The sequence below is a fragment of the Helicoverpa zea genome, chromosome 8 (genome assembly GCF_022581195.2).
Source record: "Helicoverpa zea isolate HzStark_Cry1AcR chromosome 8, ilHelZeax1.1, whole genome shotgun sequence".
Classification (NCBI taxonomy): Eukaryota; Metazoa; Arthropoda; class Insecta; order Lepidoptera; family Noctuidae; genus Helicoverpa; species Helicoverpa zea.
This window is the reverse complement of record NC_061459.1, coordinates 2833501-2858551: the sequence shown is the minus strand read 5'-3', so window position 1 is coordinate 2858551 and position 25051 is coordinate 2833501. Positions and strand designations below refer to the sequence as shown.

At 36.9% G+C, this 25051-nt stretch overlaps 1 protein-coding gene across 2 annotated transcripts; it reads right to left on the bottom strand.

Moving 5' to 3' along the window:
• Window positions 1-1647: 1647 nt before the first annotated feature.
• On the bottom strand, window positions 1648-24692 carry LOC124632264 (breast carcinoma-amplified sequence 3 homolog). Of its 2 annotated transcripts, none has more exons than XM_047167034.1 (14): window positions 24285-24692; window positions 22628-22810; window positions 21597-21900; window positions 20621-20879; window positions 16952-17136; window positions 16329-16577; window positions 15796-16002; window positions 15212-15353; window positions 14297-14470; window positions 13772-13923; window positions 13136-13266; window positions 12605-12729; window positions 12060-12188; window positions 1648-4561 (listed from the first exon to the last, which is right to left on the bottom strand). In XM_047167034.1, exons 2-14 carry the CDS (start codon window positions 22792-22794, stop codon window positions 4401-4403), a joined length of 2385 nt encoding a protein of 794 aa, XP_047022990.1. In that variant the 5' UTR covers window positions 22795-22810; window positions 24285-24692; the 3' UTR covers window positions 1648-4400. The 2 variants fall into 2 exon arrangements, with proteins under 2 accessions (XP_047022990.1, XP_047022991.1); XM_047167035.1 differs by lacking the exon at window positions 24285-24692 and adding an exon at window positions 23884-24115.
• Window positions 24693-25051: the final 359 nt, after the last annotated feature.

The following is a 25051-nucleotide window of genomic DNA, read 5'->3' as shown; positions in this document are numbered from 1 at the left end:
AGCTTACATTTGAAAATATTCTACGGCTAACGTAACTTATAGCCTTATCACATCCAACCATCACAATGATTCGCTCCCAAAAACATTCGCTTTTCTTTTCGCTTCGCTTTTGCTCAGTGAACTCTCTCAATTTTTTAAATTTTGGCAATTTTTACATTGATTTTAGACTTGCCACTGGAAGGAATACATTTTCTAATATTGATTCACATCTGTGATATAGAGGTAATAGTATATCCTTAGTATGTATGTACTTTAGAATGTCTAATTATTGGAGGCTTTGCCAATGGATTACTTATAATTCTAATATGCGACTGGCTCAAGGAAAGACTTGCTGAAAGTATAGTATACAAAGTCGGATATTTTCATTCAACAGCACCAATTTTAGAAAATGTCGTCCTCCCAGCAACAATAGTTTTAATTTACACTATGCATACAAATTCCTATTGAATAATTTGAAAAAATATTTTTGACACGTTTTCATATAACCGTGTTTACCAAATACTTACAATAAACTTTACAGTACTGACTACTTCTTTATGGCCTGAAAATAAAACTTAGTACCGATAGCAAACAAAATATTTTCACCAAAAACTTACTTTATTTCTGTAAGGTACAGTCAGATGCGTTTATAATTATGAATTTACAAAAAAAAACATAGTAAATGACAACAACTTATTTCAACCTAAAAATGCAAGCATATTTTTTATTGATTTTACACATACGAATCTAACTGTACCTTAACTTTTATGAACATCCTTGTACCACAAACATTTGCGTAGGAATTAGGAAAATAATTGTGAAGTAACCGAATCTACCATCACGAGTTAAAAACGGCTTATGTAACCAATGTTTTCTTTTAATGCCGTTACGCCCTTCACATTATAATGTAGTATAGTTCGGCCATTCAGAGAATGCGTTCCTGACACGTCGCGATTGAACTGACGACGTAACTTTGCAATGGCGTTGCAGTTACGATAAAAATATTTTTGCTGGTTGTTTACCGTTTTAACAATTGAGGAGCATTAAAACAACATTATTATATCAATAATCAATGAATGTTATTACGTCGTCAGTTCAATCGCGACGTGTCAGGAACGCATTCTCTGAATGGCCGAACTATAGTAGTCACCAACCCGCATTGAGCAAGCGTGGTGATTAATGATTAATCCTTCTCCGTGTGAGAAGAGTCCTGTGCCCAGCAGTGGGACGATAAAAAGGCTGTAACAGTAGTAGTAGTAGGTACTTTATAATGTGGTTGGTCTAAAACATCTATGGAATTTAAAAATCTATCACATTGTTATGGTAACTTGAGCTAATCTCGTCAAGTTTTAATTAAAGAATCATGAACACAAAAACATAGTTTGCAAAAGTCATCTAAAAACTAAGTCACGATTACTTTCTAATGTGACCACAAATTCAGTAAAAAAATGTAACTAAAATACAATGTATATGGTAAGTATAATTGTATATGCAAGTATCTAGGCAGCTATAAAACAAAAAAAAAACAACTAGCTATCTTTCTAACTCCTATGTTGTAGGTATCGAGAAAATAATCACAAACATTACATTTTACTCCTCAAGAATTTTCTTTGTAGAAAATCTAATCGGTTTGAATCCAAAACATACTACGTCAGTCAAATTTTTGGGAGTTCCATATAATCATGCACACATTCGTAATTTTTCTTTATAAAAATCTTTTATTTCGACCTACCAATTAAGCTATCATACATAAATATTTATATAACACAGCTGGAATATCTATGGACCCGAACAAGAAGTGTCGTCTCAATAAAATTATAACTTTGTAGGAGATTAATTAGAAGCCAAAATGAATGAGCAAAAATCTAATCTACCAGGTAAATATTTTTGAATATTTGAATAACCTTTACTGGTAATTCTGTCTGTGAAATTATCTATTAGCAAATTCGGTGTCTCAGTCACAGCATATCCATAGATAATTCAGCTGGATTGAATTAAATCCCAAATGACTACACAACTAGAATAACCAGCAATATAAATAGATAAGTACTAATAATGTTATCTTCATAATCATTTCTATCCAAAAGGTTAATAATTGAAAGCCAAATAATGTTAACATTATCCAATTAGAATTTAAATGTTTTATTTACAATTAGCAATAAATAATACACTCGCTCGTGGTTCTGATAAACTTATACTTTTTTTTATATTTTGATATCAGAACCTATTTCAAAATCAACGTCATACAAAAACCGTTTTGATACTTTATTCGTTTCAATCAAGAACCTTCAAGTCCATGTATTGTGTACCTAAAATATTGATAAACATTCTGTTATTTGAATTTCAACTTTATGCATTCGCTATAAGGTTGGTTTTTGATTGTTACTTTTCTTTTACGAATGGATATTCTATTTTGAACACAGTATCAAAACGGTATAAATAAAATAAATACAGTTACCCGTCCATACAGCCGAATGGAAAGTTTTTGTTGCCATGGAAATCAATAAATAAGGAAGACGTTTGACGGAAGCTTCTGTCCCTACTAATGCGATATGTCACGTAGGTTTTGTAGTGATGGGTTAAGTTGGGATAACTCTTTGAAGAATTAACTTCCCAATGTCGTCAAACTATTTCAAATAATAATTCTTCATATAAACTCGACTTGCCAGTCGATAGCCAGATCACATAGGTAATCTAAAATAAAACACCAAAGATTTCTAAGTTTTACAGTTTTTTGCCTTTATATCTCCATCTCTCTTTTTGTTTCTCTCTCAATTAAAGTATCATAAAATAGCCTCTGCTTAGTTAACTGGCTGGCAAATCTAATTTATATTAAGATCTATGGAATGTATAAATAACAAAATGAATAACAAATTAAGCGAGTGTGTCGAGTTGTTTAACTCATAACAGATTTTCGAATGGTTACCCTACGCAAGCTCCATAATTTCTATATATCACAGTTACGGTAAACAAATGCAAATATTGAATCACACGATCAAAAATGTGAAAATACATATTTTTTTAACGTTTCGTTGAAGATGAAAATTGTAGCTCAATCAAAGAAAAAATAGTAATCTGAGCAGGAATATTTTTTCCCATTGTGCAGCTACAATTTTCTATATAACCTTCAACAGCACGAATAACAAAACTTGATATAAATACAGTCTATTGATAATATAAAATGTGGATGGTATACTTCCATAAACAATGGTGTTTGTACACAATGTCAAAAGAAGCATATAAAAAAGTTCTATCATTCACTAAAATGTACTTCAAAAACTGATACATTCAGACAACTACACTTAAAAACTAACATTAAGTGTGAAAAGTTGAAACTTAACTCTAAATTACATCAAACATTAATAATATAAATAACATATCGATTTAAGTATGAAGATCATTATTAATTGCTATAGCTTTGTGATTATTAAATTATATTTAGGTATACATATCTCCTCGATTCCCTTTTCTAGCACTCGTACGCCAATCTAAATTCTCTATTCATAATCTCGCAAACAAACCTATATATTGTCAACAACTTACCACACTAATCGTGTTCACGAATATCAACCTTATTTTAAAGGTATAAAGTCGATAATAGCGCTCACAGTTAGGACCAACTATATAAAAATATTCGAACACTCGATTATCGATGTTGTCAAGCTTTGTGTCTTGATTTTAAAATTTGAATTATAATATCTGTAGTCAGTATAAAAATCTGTAGAGCCATTGAAATCTTTATTCATTCAAAGTTCAAGTAGTGTAAAGTGCAAGATTATTTTTATCATACCTCTATGCATTTCTACATGAGTGCTCGTTATGCTTTTGTTTTTTTACAAATAAGGTCTACTTCAAATATTGACCGCAAGTACCTTACCGACACAGATGTGTGACACGTTGAATTGAGACTTAACAATAAAACAAATGCACAACGAAGCACCAACCAATGACATTCGAATTAATGAAGTGCTACCTTCCTATCGGTCCCTAATTCCTTATTCAAATATACCTACTTGCAATATGTGGACAAAATATTTAGTGTGGCCCATGACTTATATCATTGATCGAAGAGAATCGGAAAGTAACTCACAAAATTAACCAGGGTCGTGTATTTGACGAAAGCGGGCAAGCCATACTTGTGAAAGTTTGCTCATGTTGTCTTTGTATGCCTAAGCTCAGGAACACTCAGTAATGGAAGAGACGAAGAAAATACGTGTATACATTTATATACAAAAGCGTAGCTCACCCGCTTTCGTGAAATGAAAATAATGAAGCCATTAACAGACATAATTACATTTGTTGCATGTATGCCAAAATTATTCGCAGGTGGATTAATCTGCACTAACCTAATAATTCATGGATTTTCGGAACAAATGACACGTGCCACATCGAAATATTTTCCCCACAATACCCTGGTCCTTCTATACGGAACTGCTGGAGTCTCCGGGGAAGTGCAGCTGGTTGTCTCCCCCGCAGCTAGGAGTTGGAGACGAGGGAGGGTCGAGAGACGCGCGGGAGGCTGAACTAAAACTGCTAGAACTTAGCTCTTCGGGCTCAGGTTCGTAGCGACTGCCTGGGATAACTGGAAATTAAATTAATAAAAAGGTAAAAAAAATCTTTTCAGTGTTTTTTCTTTATTTATCAAAATGTTTTCGTATAACTTAGGGAAAAAAAAATGCAAAAAATGCTGTTTTTGAATTCTCATCTTTATTATGTAGATACTATCCTGATTTTTTAAAACACTCCATAACATTATCAACAAACCATTTCAGCCGAAGTATACAACATACGCGTCATAGCCGAAAACCTATTTAGCATACGTTACATGACAGACTGGTATTCTCGGTATGTTTAGCACTTGCAAGCAGTCCACACATTCTATTTTTACTTATTATTTTAAAAAGCGAATATTTTAAGCTATCAATGTACTTTATTTTGTTTATATTTGATGTACATATTTAAAAAGAACTCAACAATAATTACAAATAAATATTTATAGAACCGTGTGAAAAGTTTTTGCAATGCAATTGAAAATGTAAATAATCAAAGCAAACAGTTTTAATGATAAAATAACCATTGCTTTATAGCTCACATCAATATTTCATTAATTAATGTACAAGTTTTTTTTTATTATGCTTGAATCATACAACATTTTTTATTGTTTCTAAATATTAATGAAGAAATGTTAGTGCAGACCATTATGTTATACAAAGTTTATAGAACTGATAGATTCAACTATTATTTACATTAATTTTATTGATCAAATTACATGATTTTCTCAAGGCAATCAATAACACATAAGTTTATAAACTTGGAAGCAACGTCATAATAATTGTATACGTACCAGAATTTTCACAATAATAAGGTGGTCATCAATTTAATACAATTTTTTGGATTCGATTTTCAATTCATTAAATGTTTTAATTAAATAGTCGAACTTGCCCTCATAACAAATATTCACAAAACTTGACTGTACAAAGGTATCCATGCCAAATAATTTCTGCATCATGCAAACAGTCTATCATAGACAAAAGTACACTTATTTAAAACTTTACATAGAACCAGTTTTCTGGAGCCTTACAAAACTACAATTAAAAACGATGAGAACATAATTTTGATTATGAAGCTAAAATCTCTTTTCGAAACAAAGGAACCGTTTTCCTTCTCAAACAATTGACTTATTCGACAACTTTTTACAATTTATAAGCTGCCACTATTAATTGCCATTATAATAAAAACAAAAAAAATAATAATATTCGTACGTAGACCTAGTAACCAAAATCAATGGTACATAATTATTAATTTTGTATCCAATTATAAGTTAATAAACCCAAGTAAGTACTAACTATTCCGAAAAAGATCAATCTACTAACACAAAGTAGGTACCTTAGTACTCCTTACGGTCCTTCGTGAAACTTATGTAGCCAAAGAAATGTACTAAATTAATGCATAGGTTAGTAATGTTGATTTTAGCAATGTTACACCCGAAATCTATTTCAGCCCCATTAAAAGCGATTTCCAAAAGCCCTTAACTTACATTTCCCTGCATTACATGGCTTTCGATGTAGTATTGGTCTACACAAGACCATTGACCATCTGTAAGGAGTACCACAAAGGTAGATTGTACTATTTTTATTAAACCCTGTCAATAACTGAGAGTTGAAAATTAAAAATTAACTAATAGCCCTGCCTTTCTACTTCATTTACTCCCCTACTTCAAAAGCCTTTCTGAAGTATACTCTACAATTTGCACCCTCAGATGCCCCGATTGAGAGCTGCAGTTTAAAATAAATAGCCTTACAACTTCAACAAGTTTCTAATTTAGATCTTTTATGAAAACACCTACGATATAATTTTGAAGATCATAAGAACCAATTCATTTACAACCATAATTTCATAACTTACTTAAATGAATATGTCGTCCAGGTAGAGGGCAAATACGATAATATGGAAACTAAGATTTAAGCCCTTAAAAACTAAAATTTTCGTCAATTAATAATAATAGTATTATGCACCAACTACGTATTATTAAGCTTAAAAATAATCGAAATAATTTCACCAAAAGAAATACGATCAATCGTAAATTATATAAAAAAATAAATATTTGTCATGATTCAACATATTAAAGCTAAATAAAATTATAATAAAACATTGGTTAATAAATAATACTTGTCGATAGTTACGATATATTTGTACACGAAGACAGCCGTACATGAGAGAAGGTATCATATACCGGGGTGACTAAGTCATAAGCGTTAAGTTGCCTCTGAATAAGACCACACGGTACTGTCTAGCAGCACTATACTGAAACAAGCACATATTTGCCGCACAGTAATAGATATAAATCTAATTTTTAGCACGACAAACCAGAACCTAAGAGAGGTCTATTTGGAAAATGTGCTCAACAATATAGCTAGACGATATTCAACACAATTTTAAGACCTAATATTTATATTTCTGATAGGTAACATTCACAATTTATTGTTTCTTTGGTTTCTCCGAACGATATACCGTGATGTCGCACTCAGAAGCAGTAGTTGGAGGCAAAGCAACACAATAAATTAATACTGAGGTATGATCGCTTTAATTACATATTAATAATTAAAATGAGCCTCAATTATATTAAGGTCAACATTAACGCCTGTTTGTTCCGCAAAAGCATTGACCTCTAATGTAACTGATTGCGCAAAATATGTATATAATATACTGTGTCCATTTATCATGGTCAAGCTTAAATTATTGTATGGTAGTGTACAGGTAAGCATATTTCTGTATACTGGCCTTTAAGATCTTGCGTGGCGCGTAGAAAAAAAGTGTTTAGTTTTTTTTTTAGCTTTTTGTTTCCACTAGGTATGCAATTTTATTCATCTACACTTAAATAACTAAATAAACAAAAGATAAGTACTAAAAGGAGTACTGTTATACAAAAAAAAAGTATTAGGTTTTTTGTGAAGACTTCGCACCTTTTCGATAATATCAAAATTTTGCCCAAAATCTATAACTACGAGTACAGTATTACATAATCATATGAAAACTTCGAATGTCAGGAATTAAGAGCCTTCACAAAAAATCTAATCGTTATTATTTTTTGTGTATTTTGATAGGTTTTTACATTTTTATGTTTATTTTTTTGATATGACATATAATACCGCTACTGAACAACGATAAAAGGTCATTGCCTAAATAATATTATATTAGGCTTTAGTAGCAAATATTTTAAAATCACTTTTTTTACAAACATTTTAAGTTTTTTTTTTGTCTTTTACCTGTGCTTAATCACATTAATTGCATTTATTAACTAAGATTACTACAACAGCAGCAAATGTTTGATTCTAACCGCATAAACGGGACATATTCAGCTTACGTTACATTACTATGAAGATTATCTATTAAGCGGTCTCTTTTAAAAACATGTAACGACAGAATACTTTAAAAGATAAACAGGTACTCATAATCGAATAATTTGAAAACTTAATAGTGTTAGTATACTACACACAAAATATTAACGAAGCAAAGAACGTTAGAAATATAGAACTACATTAATAATAACATATTTGAGTAAGTAATCAGCGTAACTCTAATTTGACACTAACAGATGGATAAAGTAGAAAAAACTTAGACTTGTCCGAAATGTTATTTCAAAAAGCTTCTCTGCATAAATACGAATGCTTTTCACTAGATCAACGAAGAATTAATAATACGAGTATTTCTACTTTTGAAATATCCAAAATTTAAACATACTAAAGGTGTCTATTGCATTAAGATGGATTAACCTAAGGAAGCATGACATTTATGAAGTAGCATAAGCTGAATATGTCTTTAATTTAAACTACGATAAATATTGCAAAAATCGTAACATTGAATTTCATAGCACTGAACACATTTTATTTATTTTTCTTCTTACGCGACTTTTTAGACCTAGACGATTGCTTTGTCGAAGGCATGGTTACATTAGAAGCACCAGTGGATTTTTTGTCCTCTTTGTCGCTATCAGTAGACACTATCGGTGAAGTATTGTCATCATCCGAAGACTTATCCATCACCTCTATTTCTTTTTCCTCAGATTTATCTTCATCAATCTTCACTTCTTGCGTTGTAATTTTATCATTTTCTACAACGCTAAAGCCTTTCTCTCTCTTCGACGGAACTTTCTCTAAATCTATCAGATTGAAGGCGCTTGATTCTATGGCTTTGTTTGTGGTCTCTTTAATGGTCGACAGTATATTATCGATGTTGATCTTACATATAGGACTTGTTATACCTCCATCGTTCATTTCTAGAAGGCTGTCTCGCATAACTTCTAGTTTGAAGTCGTCCAAACCGAAGTCCAAAGGCTCTAGTGGAGGCAAGTCAAGAACTGAATGATGTTCTTCAACAAAGTTAAGTTCTGAAGGCGCATCGCATTCGGCTACCATTATATCTGTTCTCTTGCAAAGCTCGATTAGTTTTTCTTGTAACGACACCCGTGTTGAAGACCCAGCTTCTTCATCATCTAAATCTCTTGTTTCAATCACCTTTTCTACTTTCTCTTTCTTTTCTATTTCAACTCTTTCTTCATAAACCTTTTCCTCTTTTTTTGCGTTCTTAGACGCAGCAATAGAGCTCCAAGATTTAATAGGTGGCTTTTCAATAACTTCTACCTCTTGGATCTTCTTTTCCGGCTGTGGTGACTTCTTACGTATTTTAGTGCCTTTAGTAATCTGAATTTCAGGGAAGTCTTCCTTCATTGTATCTATTACATAAACATCTGTTACTTCAGTTTCATATCGTTTTTCTGCCGATTTTCGTTCGGAGTAAGGCGAAAGAGATTTAGTTTTCTTAGCTCGCGGTGATTCTTTTGAAGCTGAGGTATTTTCTCCAATTCCTTCAAATACTTTAAGAGTATCCGTTTTAGGCACATCAGTGACAAATTCCTTAAATTCAGGTACAAAGTCATTTTGATTAACATTATCGTCAGTTTTAGGTACGCAAGTAATTTCTGGTTCACCGAGTCCCCACATGTCTGTAGGATCAAAACAATCCTTTCTCTCTGGGGTGAGGCTTTTTGAAGAACGAGATTTTTTAGTTTTAGCTAAGTAAGACATCGGTTCGATATCCTCGTAAGGCGTCGAGATTGAAACTAAGTCCCCACTGGAAGGCTGAGGCTTATCATCTATAGCATGTATTTCAACAAAAGTGTCCTCATCTTTCATCTGTGCTTCGTCTTGCGTCTTCTTGACTTTACGATTTTTCTTGGACTTTGGTTTGGGTTCTTCAACAGTTTTCTCTTCGACAGCTGGACTATCGTATGTAACCGGCTTTTCTGGCTCGTTTAGGAGCATATCCCAGGCTTGTTCTTCAGTTTTAATGTGTTCTGCGACCTTTTCTTTGTTCGATTTCGACTCGGTAGTTTTCTTCTTTGTTGATAATTTTAAAGTTACAGCCACCGAGGGTGTTTCCTCTCGTGTATCTACAGTAGCGATCGTTTCTTTCAGTATTGGCTCCTTTGCAGCAGGTTCCTTGATAATAGGCTCTTTTGGAACTAATTCTTTTTGAACGGATTCTTTTTCTACAGGCTCCTTTGGAACAATTTCTTTTGCAACGGTTTCTCTTGGAACAGAATCTCTTGAAGTCGTCTTCTTTGTAACGGATTCTTTCGGGACGACCTCTTTTGGAACAGATTCTCTTGCAGCTGTCTTTTTTGGAGCAGCTTCTTTAACGACATGTTCTTTTGAAGCACTCGTTTTGGGAACAGGTTCTTTTAAAACTTGTTCCTTTACAACTAAATCTTTCTTAACAGGCTCCATCTTACTAACTCTTTCTACTTTAGGAGTAGTTTCCCTACGTTCGTGTACCTCACTTGACTTGGAAGCTTTCGGCGCCTCATCTCGAGACGGAGGGCTTTCCCTAACTCTAAAAGATTTCCTATCTCTAGAACTAGCGTCGGCAGCGAGCGACTCGCCGTCCGACTGGGGGGTGGGTGATCGCCTAACACTATGTCGGGCGGGCGGCTGAATATCACCCGCCGGCGTCCGGTTTGGCAGTGGGTGGGGAGGCGCCTCGCAGGCTCGCTCGGCGGGCGCCAAGCTCCTCGCACTCGCTCTGGCATCCGTCACCTGTCGCGCCGCCTCCTCGGGTACGCTATACTTATCTAGACTACAACTAGGGTCGGGCAGCGGCTGCGCGGGGACGAGGCGCGCGGTGGAGAGGTCCCGCGGCGGCGCGGGCGGCGGCGCGGCGCGGCCGGGCACGCGCTGCGCGGGGATGGTGGTGCCGGCCGGCAGCGCGCGCGCCGCGGCCTCGGGCCGGCGCTCGGGCGGCGCGGCGGCGCGCAGCACGGGCCGGAACGTGGCCTCGTCGGCGTTGGACGCGGCGTAGGGCTCCAGGGCCGGCGCGGGCGCGGCGGGCGGCGGCTGCACCACGGTGCCGAGCGGGCCCACGGCGCGGGCCAGCGCGGGCCGCGCGGGGCGCGGGGGCGAGGCGCGCGCCGCCCCTATACCAACACCGAAGGCAACCGTTATACGCGGGCGGAGGAGGCGGCGGAGGCGCGGCTGCCTTGGGCACGGGTATAGGGCCGGCGGCGGCCGCGCTCTACGCTACGTGCGATACCACTTGGCGACGCTCAACTTAGCCGCTCGACTACGCAACGGGGTGTTCCCGGACCTATCGATCGATCATCGAACGATACCATCGATCGATGGTAAAATTGATACGCTCAGTGTAGTCGAAACTATCGATTCATGGCATCTATATTTGTCAATCAATAGGTCTGGAAACAGCCTTATATGAAAACGACGTTTTGTTTGTATAAATTGTAGTGCGCCGCCAAACGGCTAACTTCAACGTCACCAAATAATTTCGCACATAGGTTAGCTTGCGCTCCGGCGACGGCTCCTCCGCGTTACTTCGCTCTTGGATATTCACTCGGTCACAAACGAATTCCAAAAACGTTTCACTCGCGTGTGTTAATGTACACATATTTATAAACGCTTAAAAATTTACTGTACATCGAAACTCATCCTCTTGAAAAACTCTTTTTATTATGTATTCGACTTCAAGTCTCACCAAATTAAAAATTATTTTTTTTTTGTCTTCATCGTTCAATTTACATGTCTTACTTGTACCTACTTTATTTATTTGAGTAGTAAACAAAAAAAAAACATAAAACAAAAGCGCGATGAACTCAAAGAATCTTGCCCAATTTCATTAAAAAAAAAATATGCATAACAAACATGCCTATATATTTTGTGTCTTGAGATACGAAAACTGTTCAAAATTCATCATAAATTCTTTTAACGTTTGCCGACTTTTAAGGCACAAATAAAATAATAATTTAACCAATAAAATACAGTATCAAATATTCAATTTACCTACTACCGTAAATTATGTTACGTAATTAATGTTACTAAGATTAGAAATGTGAAAGTTTATGAGGTGAGTCATATGTATTTTCATTACTTTTTCACGCATAAACTACTGGATGCATTTTGATGAAACTTGGTATCAGAAGTGGCTTATATATCAGAATAACATATAGGCTACTTTTAATCCGGGTGAAACCGCGGGGGAACAGCGAATTTATAACATAAAGTGTAACATACCATGGTCTTCCTTCATAGCTTCCGCTAGATCTTCCCTCAATTGCACGTCACATACAGAAGCCGCACGGCCGCTCTCAGCTAGCAAGGACTTGCGACGGAAACTGTCCGATGGAGAATGTTCGAGAGAACCTGCGGACAAGAGATGATTTAATGAGAGAGTTTTTGCGTGTGTTTAATGAAAACGCGAATGTCAATATCGGCACGGGTGTCTATAGAAGTCCTATAAACGAAATTGTGTTAGAAGTATACCTGCTACAAATAGAAATAAAAGTGTGTCTAGATGTCGTCAATTCCTTGTGATCAAGTTTTAATTTGGCGTTTATGGACATCCCAATTGCTCAAAACTTCAAAAAAAAAATTGTTGTTCTTATTAAAATGGAAAATAAAATACTTGAAAAGCTAACGCTCCTCAATATTCTTTTGTTTTATATACCTACCTCTAATTCTAGACTTTTATATAGATTACTGTAACATAACTTCATCGAATTTTATATGACCTATGTCTATAAGTCTGTCTATCCTTCTCATATTGTATTAATACTCACTAGCAGAGCCGGAATCGATGAGCACGGGTACGACGGGCCTGGCGCCGGGCATGTTGACGGGGTTGGACCGCGCCGGACCCGCGCATACTTCTACCGTCTCCGCCTCCGATAACGATGAGCTCGAACTGGATGAGAAAAAATAAAATATTCTGGTGAAAATGGATTACTTTATGATTTTTTTCCACACGTATTATTACTTAAATTCTATTTTATTAACCAGTTGATAAAATTCTATAATAAAATCGTTCTAAATTCGACTGTTTTTTTTTATAAATTATTTCTTTCTTTGGGCTATTCCGGGCTTTCACTCCACATATTCTTATCAAAAATTATGCTGAGATAAAATTGACCACATCATACCGCAGTAACAGTAAGTATTCAAAATAAAACTTACATTTCTATAATATTAGTGTGATGCCAACAAATTACAACAATCTACTCAAAACCTATCTATCCCTAACCTACTCAATTAAACTCAATATATTTCATTTATTCCTTTATTTCAGCTACCATACAGCCTAATAAACTTACCCAGTGCAGTTATAAGTCTTGAAGACAAACTGCGGTCCCATCCACAGGCGGCGGTGCGGGCCCGCGTGCGTCACGATCTCCACTTGCGACAACCAACGCTCCTCTTCGCTCATACACATGTCTGCGCATCTCTGGAAATGGTGGAACAATCGATTAGTGTCTCGATTTTATTGTAATCGATTTACATAACACTAAATTGTTATAAGCACCTGCTTGATAAATATAAAAATTCAGCCTAATGCTCGTCTGAACATTCTCTTTCATTAGTTCAAGTTCTTCGAGAATAATAATTGATTTCTTCAAATTATAAGATCGTCTTCTAGCCCCTAGAACACCCGCATTTTGGCAACGCTACTTTCTTATACCCGAGTCACACTGGAATGGCGGCGGCCGGCAGCGACGCGACGAGCACTTTCAGAGTGAGATCATTTTCAACTTTACATACTTAAGAGACCAGTATCGCTTCAAAAGCTTTAGGCGATCGCGAGGCCGCCCCCGACGCTGCGAGCTGCGGAGCCTACGGGCCTTTGGAGATTTTCGTTTTGACAGCTCTGCTCGTCGCTCTCCATGCTTTAGTAAACTTTCTGGCAAAAACCAGTATGAATCAGTTCCAGCGTCTACTATAATGTACGTTACCCGGCAGGTCTGCGGCTGCAGCAGCGGGTTGGAGGGCGGCAGCGGCGCCAGCAGGTCGGCGGCGGCGGCCGGACGCTGTAGCGGCCACTGCGCTACTGGCTCCACCTCCAGCTCGATCATGGACTCGTCGCAGATCTTCTCTTTTGACAGGCCTGGGTAAAAAATAGCCACACTTAAATTGAGAGTTTCCTATATTTTTTTTACCATTGCCGCACTAATGTGCATTGTTCAAAGGCAAAAGACTAATATTTCCAAATAGGAAAATGACACATGAGTATTCGTATGGGGGATTGTTTATGCGAGGATATAGTACCTATAGCGGGAAAGAGCTATGGCTCGTAGAAGGACTGGACTTCAAAAACATTTTTAACAAGAACTTCATTTCAGTTTTAGTGCTAGAAGATGAATTAATTTTCAAGAATGAAAATTAAATATGAAAAATATTTAAGCGAAAATTCACAAGTTTACAGTACAAGACCATACCATAAAACAACATTAATTCCATACAGCACATAATATACTCACTAGACAACGGTCGCGGATGCAGCAGCAGATGCAACAAACAGCCATTGGCGGCCATCAGATATAACGCGGCCACGGGCGCCGGCGCTCGGCCGCTGACGGCCGGCCCGAACCGCGCCCGCGCTAGCAGCGGCGCAGAGTTGTTGTCTTCCGATAGCGAGGACAGGCGCTGACGACCTGGTGAAGTGGAGTTTTATGTGAGAAGGTTGCATCATTGTAGTGGCACACCCAGAATTTGTGAACGCGTTTATAACACAAAAGTATAAATGGCAGACTACGTATTTACACAAGTCAAGTTAATGCGTATAAGATTTGCACATAGTGTATTTAAGAGGGTAAATTTTGCATATGGTTAATTTGTGCATGTGAAGTTTGCGCATAGTGTATTTGCGCAGGTGAAGTTTGCGCATAGTGTATTTGCGCAGGTGAAGTTTGCGCATTATGTATTTACGCATGTAAGGTTTGCGCATAGCCTAGGACACTTCTACTTGCCAAGTTTGCGCAAATTGTATTTGTGCATAAGAAGTTTGCGCGCGCAATGCGCATTCGGCATTGTCGCACGTATACAGGTGTTTGGACGCGACGTAGTTTACACAAGCGGACTCCAACCTAGTACTATTGATCAATGAACGCTCCTATTTAATCAGTTATGTACGGTGGCAGCCGAGGGTTGTAGCAGTATGTGTGACGTAGTGAACACTTACCGGAGCTGTTCCTAGTGATGGTGTGCGTGGGTATGTTGGCAGTGGGCCGCAGCTGGTGGCAGCGGGTACAGGGCTGTAGCACTATGTGTGACGTAGTGAACACTTACCGGAGCTGTTCCTAGTGATGGTGTGCGTGGGTATGTTGGCAGTGGGCCGCAGCTGGTGGCAGCGGGTACAGGGCTGTAGCACTATGTGTGACGTAGTGAACACTTACCGGAGCTGTTCCTGGTGATGGTGTGCGTGGGTATGTTGGCAGTGGGCCGCAGCTGCGCCAGCGGTGACAGCGTGGTGGGCAGCGGGTACGGCGGCAGCCGAGGGTTGGGGAACCACGCGCCTTGTGACATGTTATCACCCACCTGGAAACAGTAACATAATATAATTGGAACTTCGAAAGCCCTCCCGAGCCTTTCACAACTGTGTTAGGGTCGGCTTCCAATCTAACCGGACGCAGTGGACCGGTACCAATGTTTTACAGAAGCAACTGCCTATCGGACCTCCTCAACCCAGTTACTAGGGCTACCCAATACCCCTTCTTTAGAATGACTTCTGACTACCCTTATATTTTAGGGTTGTAAGGTTTATATTAACAAGCTTATATTAGTTTCACTTGTAACTATGTATGTAAGAAAAACTCGGGAACTGGATCATGGAAATTTGATCAAATTTAGATTCCAAGAATCTAAATTTGATCCAGTTCCCGAACTAGAAACGTTACAAAAAGCGTGTTTTTTAGTTTTTTTTTAACCATTTCTTTTTTTTTTTTTTGTATACTAGGTTTGTATATCAGTGTCCCCTCACCGTGGTGGCCGTGGCCCGCTTGGCGGCGGCAGTGTGTATGGGCAGGCCGGCGGAGCGGTGGAAGCGCGAGAGGCGGTTGACGACGCGCGGCTGCGTGTGCGTGCGGACGCCTATCGCGCCGCCGTACGGGCTGATCGCGAACACGTGCGTCGTGCCGCGGAGCGTGGATACTGCCGCCCAGCGCGAGTCGTTTGATATCGCTATGTCCTGGAAAAGTTACAAAAACAACTTTGAAATAAGCGAAATCTACAGATGAAATAATAAACCCGAAATCAAATCAGAATTTGTCCCCTATCGCCTAAAAATAAAATAACCCTACTAACATTATAAATGTGAAAGTTTATGAGAATGTATGGATGTATGTTTGTTATTCTTTCACGCAAAAACGGTTGGACCGATTTGGTAGAAATTTGGTGTGTAGATAAGTAATACTCTGGATTAACACATAGGCTACTTTTTATCAACACACTACGTGGCCACAGCCGCGAGCTGAAGCTAGTCATAATATAGTTATATCGTGAAAGGGGACTGACCTGCACTTTAGCCGTTGTATCTCCCCTATGCAATATATACAGATGATGGACAGACGCCAAGCTAGCCCCACAAGGGTGAGGGTTGATCCTGAAGACATGGAAGTCATGGCCTCGTCTGTCAGCTGTCATCAGCAACATGCCGCTTGCGTCGAACTTCAGCGCGATGATCGCTTCGGAGTGCGCAATGAAGTGGGCTACTATTGGGTCGCATGGTTCTTCGCTGTCTTGCCCGTCTTCTTCCTCGTTACCCTAGAATAATGGTTTTAAAATTGTAATTTAAACTTAATGTTATTCTCTAATAAAATTAAAACTTTTTCAGAAAGTAACATTTAAACTTTTAAGCTGCGCTGTTGTGTGAGAAGCCAGTAACTGACAGATTTTTAATTAAGGTTTTTGGACTAACCGTGGACTTAAAGACAGGTTAGTCTCGAGAATTATAAGTTTGAAGTAAATAACAGTTTCTTTTCAATAGACCAGTTATTTCGCCTTCAACGTGATGCTTGATCGAGAGGACACTATGTTCATATAAATCAATGACAAACAAATCTCCGTACGGTTTGTATTAGGCTTTACAATAAGTTTGCATTCTCATCTAAATACACCGTTAGCTTTAAATAACATACTTCGATATCCAATATGGTAACAACTCCCGGCTGCTGTATATCGGCGTTGGGTGGAGATGGAGACTGTGAGGTGCTTCGCCCCCCAGCCAAGCTGTGGGCCACGCTCTCCCCGAGGCCTCGTAGGCCTTTGCTAAGGGACTTGGCCGCGTGAAGCACTGTCGCTGTGTAGCTGGTTACGCCTTCGCCTAGAAAAGTATGATGTGATATAAGGGTACGTCCTGCGTAGGCGAATCAACGCCAAAACAGTTGCGAAGCGATCTGAAACGCCGTGACGTCAGTATAGGTACATCACGTTAGACAATAGGCATGATGACAAATTTTTAAATTCCTTTGTATGATGTAGGTATACGTCTATTTTATATGAAAAATTATTAAATTTAAGAAAATGCGAAGTTTTTTTTATCAAATAATTGCATTTTTCTCTGTCCACTTTGAATCCGGCGCGAAAACGCTTGTCAGTGTCATGTCGTCACTTGTGACGTCACGACTGAAATTACAAGACGCAAGTAAACAACGCTCGTGCAATAATTAAGTTTTTTGTGTTATTAAATATGAATTCGAAAGGGCATAGGTGTTGTGGGGTCCCCCAGTGTAAGAACACATCCAAAACAACTCCTGATAAGTTATTTGTGTACGTTCCTCACAATAAAAAAATACGAAACAAGTGGCTTAAACTTGCAAGGCGAGATTCAAAAGCAATATTGCCCAGGGTACAACTTTATTTTTGTGAAGATCACTTTGATGTAAGTTATTACATAGTTCTCTAGATTCTAGCATAGTTTATAATGTAAATAACTATTTCGAGGTTAGGTTTCATTTCTCATTGTTTTTTCATTAAACTAGTATACTTACATGGAAGTTTTAACATTTCTAAATTCAGCTGAACAAAAATCTTTATTTGATGCCAAAAACTTTCCCAGCATTATGATATCAATTCTAGACAAATTAGCGCTGTTTGCCTTGATAAATCCGGGCTCCATAACTCGTGTTATAAACAATTAATTAATTAAAAACAAAGATCGCAGTGGAAGTTCACAATAACGAAATGTGACGTTCGCGCGCTTTCGCGCGAGTTGTTGTGAGAAATGACGTCACGAGCTCTGATTGGTGTTCAAGATATCATGGCGGATTGCCTTATTTCGTAATTTTATTTTATAAAAATACATATTAATCACATTATTAATAAAGAAAACAGTGCGCGTTTTATATTCCAAGCTTCAAGTTTAATTTAATAAATATATTATTTTAATGATTTTTGATTACTGTCATCATGCCTATTATAGAGGTATCTAGGACTGTTTGTCATTTTCACGTCGCGCCGCGTCGCTTCGCGTTCGTGTCCAGGTCGCTCACATAGGACACATCGTAAATAACGCTGTTATCCTTGACCTACTTCATGTGTCTAAATATGGTGTAAGGTCATGTTACGGTGCCATGGTGTAATATCTATAAGCATAACAATGTCTTTGGAAATCATGCGTTTACATTGATGACTTATTTCATGAGAAAGTAACAAAAGCATCCGAATTGAAAACCTCATTTTTGCGAAGTCGGTTAAAAAATTATTGTAAAAGGCTTATTGGTGGTATATATACGGAAAATCATATATGTATATGGATTGAGAGCTTCTTTCACTAAGTTGTTATTTGACTACAAACATTACTAATTAAACCGTGAAAGGCATCATAATGCACACTACTAGGATAAAGACCATACATGAGCAATCGATTAGTCACGCACGCTTGTAAAACAATGATATGCAACCGTTAAGGTCAACAAAATTAATATTATAAATAAGTCAACAGCCTGGTTATGTTGAACAAAAGAATATAATTACTGTTTATTCAAGATCAATATTTGCTGTCATGAATTTTTTCCTTCTTTTTAAATGCATTGAGAATTTGGGCTACATTTTTTCACCTGGTGCCCCAATTTTTTTATAGACTTCTTCTCGAAACGACTGCTAAAATAACTTTAGTTTCGTTCTCAAAAAAAAAACTTTCAAGGGTTGAAAAAAATAATTCCTGAATGTAGTATTGTGGATTGTGAACATTTCATCATACGTATTTTTGGCAACCCGACGTAGGCACTTTTAAATAATAGTTGCTTTATGAGTATTTTATGATTCCAAAATACGGAAGTTGTACAATCTGCGATGACTTTGTGGTAGGTCAGTCCTGCATAAACAATCAATAAATCGGTTTAATTAGATCATTGCGTCTAAATGCAGTACTACATCGCGTGCACGATCCACTCTAGTAATTATGGGGAGGAGGATTAAGCTTTGTTTTGTATGCATGTTCTATTGAATGAAACAACACAAAATTAAACTCATTATAAAGTTTTATATATATTTTTATAAATAGCACTGCTTAGCTCTATAATTTCGACTCAAGGAATAATCAATTTAAACATTCACCATACAACATTGGTGGCATAACTTAGGACTACTGGCTTCTTATGGAACAAAGCCTTTAAGGTCTTGTAACAACGGCTATTTTAGTCCCAAATTATTAAATCAACAAAAAACAGTGCTCAAAATACTCTAGACTTACAGTGCAGTTAGTAACATGCTATCCGCGCATGAATGTGAATGTGCTAATAAATTATGTACCCCTCAGTGACATTGAGTAGCTATGAGTAAGTATGTGCCTGCAATGCGGTCTATATTCGTTCGAAAAGCGTCTCAGACCAATACTTTAATTTTTATTGCCCCTTTTGTAATAATTAATTATTGTAGATCAATGCTTAAATTATCCATAAGTCGGTGGTACAGTCGAGTCTCAAATATAGACTAGGTACCTATTAATAGATACATACAAAAACAGGTTGCAGGTAAAGTTAAAAATAAAAACATAATAATAGGTACCTAGACTCAGTATTCGCAGAAACGCCAATATTCTTGCAAAAAGTTTTAACAAGAATATTAAGACGTGAAATAAAGTCTGGGAATGAAACCGAGCTTTAAATACTTATAGCTAGTTCATATTTTTGTAAGTAGGTATAGCATAGGAACAAAATTAATCATCATAGTTCAGAATTGGCACTCCTATAACACGCCATAGAATATTGTCGGCATGGAATCGGTTGAAGTCACAATTTTAGTGTTGCCAAAATATTTGTCTGGACGTTGTTGTCAAGTTAAAATATATTGGAAATAAATAAGCAGCACGTGAATGTATGAAACGTGGGCAATCTATATCGAACGATGTCTATTATTGTACGAGAGAAACTCGTTTGTTTTAATCTTTCAACAGTTTGATATGCGTTATCTGGTCAACAATACATGTCAGTGAACTCTATTATAGTGGTTGATAGGGGATATCCATAATTAATTTATCGCACAGTAAATTACTCGGTAGTGAGCGGTTACCATAGGGTTATTTTAGGTTACGTAGGTACAGGATCATATTTTTAGAACACCTAAACACTGGTGTTTCTAAAATGATTTATGTTTTCGAATCTACTATAGTCCTCTTACTAATATGTGACACCACATGACGGAGAGTTTAGTAGACATAAAAGGGAATCATTAAGTTGGGGAAATAGTATTGCAGATTGGGTTGTCCTTAGGTCCTTCTAGATTGAAGAAATCTATGGAAAATGTTCCTCTTCCTTCTATTTTCGGTCAATTCAATACAAAAGATCCAAGTATGACATTAATCTTACCTTCACACCCTCCACTGCTTCTTTTCGACTGATTCAACTTCTTATCAGCATAAGCCAGCCAGCGGTCTCCCAACGCCAAAGGGTTGATCGGCAAGCTGCCTCCCAAAGGACACGGGCAGGGGTAACAAGTAGTGACGGCCATTCGGTCTTCTAGAGTCGCCGCGTCAAATACCGCGAAACGTTCAGAGAAAGATACGACTACTGAACGTTTGTTTGCCAGCACGTCAAGTATCGGGTTCTTGAATTTTATGCTTTTTACCTGTTGAGTTAAAAAATATTTTCGTCACAATAAGATTACAGTACCTAACTGTGTACATAAAGATGCGGATTTTATAATAATAGGAATTCCTTAATGGTAACCGAGGGTTTTCAAATCCCTATATCTACCCGTGAAATCACATCTTAGATTCAAATCTTTCAGCAGTTATACTCAGGTCGTTTTGTCGCCTTTTACTTTTACAGGAAAATCATATTTTCATCTAGGTGTTTAAAGATTCCTATAGCTTTTTCAGACACGCCTTTAAAATCTTATCTAAGTAAGTAAAGGAGCAGCTTGTTTCCATCCAACAGCAGATAAAATCGGTCATATTCAGTTTGTTAACCGTAAATATCAGTAGTAAACGCGATAGCATCCGTTTCCCGTAGTATTCAGCATAATATTATGTCTACCTACTTCGATATCAGAAGTAACACGTGTAAGTCTAGGCCAGCGCGACCCATTTATCTTTATTATTCATACTGCATGCTAAATAGCAATTCTAGTTAGTTACTTGACTAACGCAAAAAGGTCTATTTAATAGAGAAGATTTGGGAATACTGAAATAAGAAAGACAACCAGCCTCTTTCATCGATAAATAAATCTAGAATTTGAAAAAGTGTTGCGTTCCATTTTTTGTTTTTTAAATTGATAGACACAATGCCAGTCAGACTTCAAAACTATGGGCGATCAATAGATCCTCTTTTTCGCAAAACTCACCTGTTCACCTCCTCTTATAGAAATAAAGCTGAGCGAGCAAAACGAAGGTCCTGGACTGGCAGAGTCACACAAGGCGATAAGGGGCCTCTTCGATGCGAAGCAGTCGCCGTGCTGCGGAGTAGGCAGTATACGGAGCACCCTCACTGTGCCTTGTCGCCATGACAACACCTCCTGGGCCTCCCCACTGGGGGGGATCAGCCAGACTTGAACACCGGACCCGTAGCCCAGGATCAGGAGTAATGGGGAGACATCGTTGTCACTGTCCCCTTCTGGTGTTGGCTCGTTTATGTCCGCCGTTTCGAACCTAAAGAAATAATGTTAAGTTACTTCCTTTCCAAACCTGCCTTCATCAAAAATGGTGTCTGAAAAAGGGATGTAACGGAATGGAAGAAAGATAAATGATGATTATATTTCCTTTGTTAAAATAATACTCAGAACTGGGGTTGAGTCATGTTACAGTATGTCTTATAGAATTTGTTAACTCCACAGAAGGACTGAGATCCATAACAGATCTAATTACTGCTACATTCAGCAATTTATTTAGATACTGCCTTCATCTATTTTTTATAATGAATGCAGACATACACCTGCTTTCAGTCCCATGACATTACAAGACAGACTAATCAATATCTAATCATTAATAATAAATAATTTATAAAAATACAATGACCTTAGTTTTGACATGTAAATTATAAAAAGAATTTATCTGTACATCAGCACTTTTCAATTATCAACATTTCAAAAGACAAGCTTGGGTGATGCCATCTTCACCATCTCTTAATTATTTCAACAGACCAGAAGGTAATGTAACTTTTATAATTTTTACTACACTACGAGCTAGCTACATTATTTATTTATTTTATCTTTTCTAATTTTATAAACCTAAAGAGTTTTTCTTTGAACCCAATAATCCGAAAAATTCTTTCAGTGTTAGATAGCCCATTTAATTAGAAAGGCTTTATACTTTTCACCCTACTTAGTTATTATTTGTATATCTTATCCAGGTATTAAAAGATAGTTACTAATATTACCTCGCCCATTGTATAACATCTTTGGGATCTACAGTCGATGAAGAGGAGAGTGTGACATCGTTAATGAACCCGGAGACAGCATCTATGATGCTGCGGTCGCTTGGTGGCTGGGACGGCACGGTGAGCGGCCCGCCCGACCGCACGTGCCGCGGCGACTCCGCTGACATGCTGTGTGAGCGTCGCCTGCGGGATAATGTAGCTTTTAGTTCGTGTATTTAGGTTAACTGTTTGGTTGTTCTACCTTAAAATACATTTATTCATCAAAAAGTATCACAGTATTGCAGTACTTGGCTATGGCCTTTGGAAAATGAATCCACAATTTGACATAAAAAATAATTTTATTAAATACAGTCAGGTTGAAACTGCAACATTCCATATAGTCAGTTGAGCTGTAAAAATATAGTTGTCAATCATTTGCGTTGTTGTCACAACAGGAGACCTCTACGCAGAAGATATTAAACAGCAATAGACCACCAGAGACCTTGTCCAGAACACTATTTTGGAACTTTGAATCTCTGTAATGGACCTTACACTCATATGTCTTATTGACCTTGCGCACCAATATTAACAGCAAAATAAATGAAGTAACATGACCATGTAACAAAAAACATTCACAAGTATTTTATATTTGTTAAAAATATTGATTTTAATATAGAATCAAAGGTTTGGTGCAGGCAACTTACATATGAGTGACATTACACAACCCTTGTATGCTGCGGATTTATTAGCTCAGACTTAAGAGCTTTCGGTTTTAGGATGCAAAGGACAATGAACTCTCAACAAGCACAAACTTGTTGAATAATTTATCCTCTGACACATCCTCAAAGAATCTCGCAAGTTTATAAAATTTTAATATTGATAAACCTACAAAGGTCAGCGAAAATATTATTTGCATAAACAACAAACATGAATAGGCATGTCATTTAATGGAGTAAGTTTTAAAATGCTGAGTAATCTGTGATGCTATTGCAAATTTAGGATGCAATACAAACGTCTTTGATGCAATAGATAAGGAAAATACAATTCAAACAAAAACTTAACATTCAGTGTAATAATGACCTTGACCATTTTATAAAAAACATGTTTTGTTCATTTGTTTATGTACTTAATGATTTGGATTTAGAGTACATTTTGAAATGAATTTAGACTTTTGTGAATTTCATTGTGTTCTAGACTAGGTTCTGGAGGGTTATTGACATTATTCACTTATTATAGCTCAAGTAATTATACTAAAAATAAACAAAAGATGCACTCACCTAAATTAAAAGCTGCATGAACACAGCTAACAAAGCGAACAAATGAAAAACCAATCAATTCTTTTTACGAAACAAATTGCGCAAATGATTTGAAAATCGAACGCGATTTTCTTTGAGAAAAAAACATTATCGATAATAAAGATTACATAAGATAAAACAATATCACTACACTTTGTAAATCAGTCAGTCTTCAAATAATAACAACAGAATGTTTATGTTGTTTCGAAACAGCTGGTAGCACTACTATATCTACACACAAGCTATATAGTACTTCAAACTTAAAAGGGGACCGAGGACAAAGGAAATCGATGAAGTCTATCCACCCTGCGTTGTGACTAAATCTAACTATATTAATACGTAATAAGAACATAATTTGCGTCTTACATAATACACTCTAATACCTTGTTTACGAAAACAATTCTCATTTTAAATCCATTTTCGAGTAAAATGCTATTGCGTCGTACTGGCAGTCGAAAACAATGACGTCACACACGAATAAAAACAAAACTCTAAACAAACATATCTCACTCGCGCACTCAATCAATTATTTTATTTAAACAACTCTCATTAAATTAATAAATGAAAAATAAATTAGATTTTTATGTACAAAATATACAACAATTTACGGAACAGATGATTTGAATGACAATACCCTAACGCCCACTTGTTCGTTTGTTGATGTGTGTGTGCGTCATACGGATACGACAAAGCAATCATTACATTTGTATACACAGCACACATAGATATTTTGTCACTGTGTGGAAAAACACAAGTCAAATACAATGTCACTTCACAGATGCGACGAACACAAAACGAACAAATGATAAACATTAACTTTTTGCCTAATAAGCTCACAAGAATACAGTAATCTTCAGTATTTTTTAAAGCAACATGACAACGCGTACGCTACAGTTTTTTGTTTTGAAATTATGGATAATTTCATGATTTATTTTTACAGTTTAAAAAAATATATTATTAGTGGTCAAATAGGAATTTGAAGTAGAACTGATGATAGTCCATTTGAAGGCCTGCGCATTCTTTGCTTTATTATAAACACCTTTGTACAGTCTGTACAGTTACGTGGTCTTTGCGCTGTTTGAACAATCTCAGAGTACGTTTCGTTCTTCGCAGAATGTTCATACATCAATATTAAAATTATAAATTTCTG

Bases quoted from the DNA above. Each gene is read 5' to 3' on its own strand.
- LOC124632264 (XM_047167034.1), bottom strand. From the start codon at position 22,794: ATGTCAGCGGAGTCGCCGCGGCACGTGCGGTCGGGCGGGCCGCTCACC. The intron at 13,267-13,771 runs GTAACGTACATT...CACCATTTCCAG, and splicing joins TGCAGCCGCAGACCTGCCGG to AGATGCGCAGACATGTGTAT. The intron at 12,189-12,604 runs GTGAGTATTAAT...TCTTGTCCGCAG, and splicing joins CATCGATTCCGGCTCTGCTA to GTTCTCTCGAACATTCTCCA.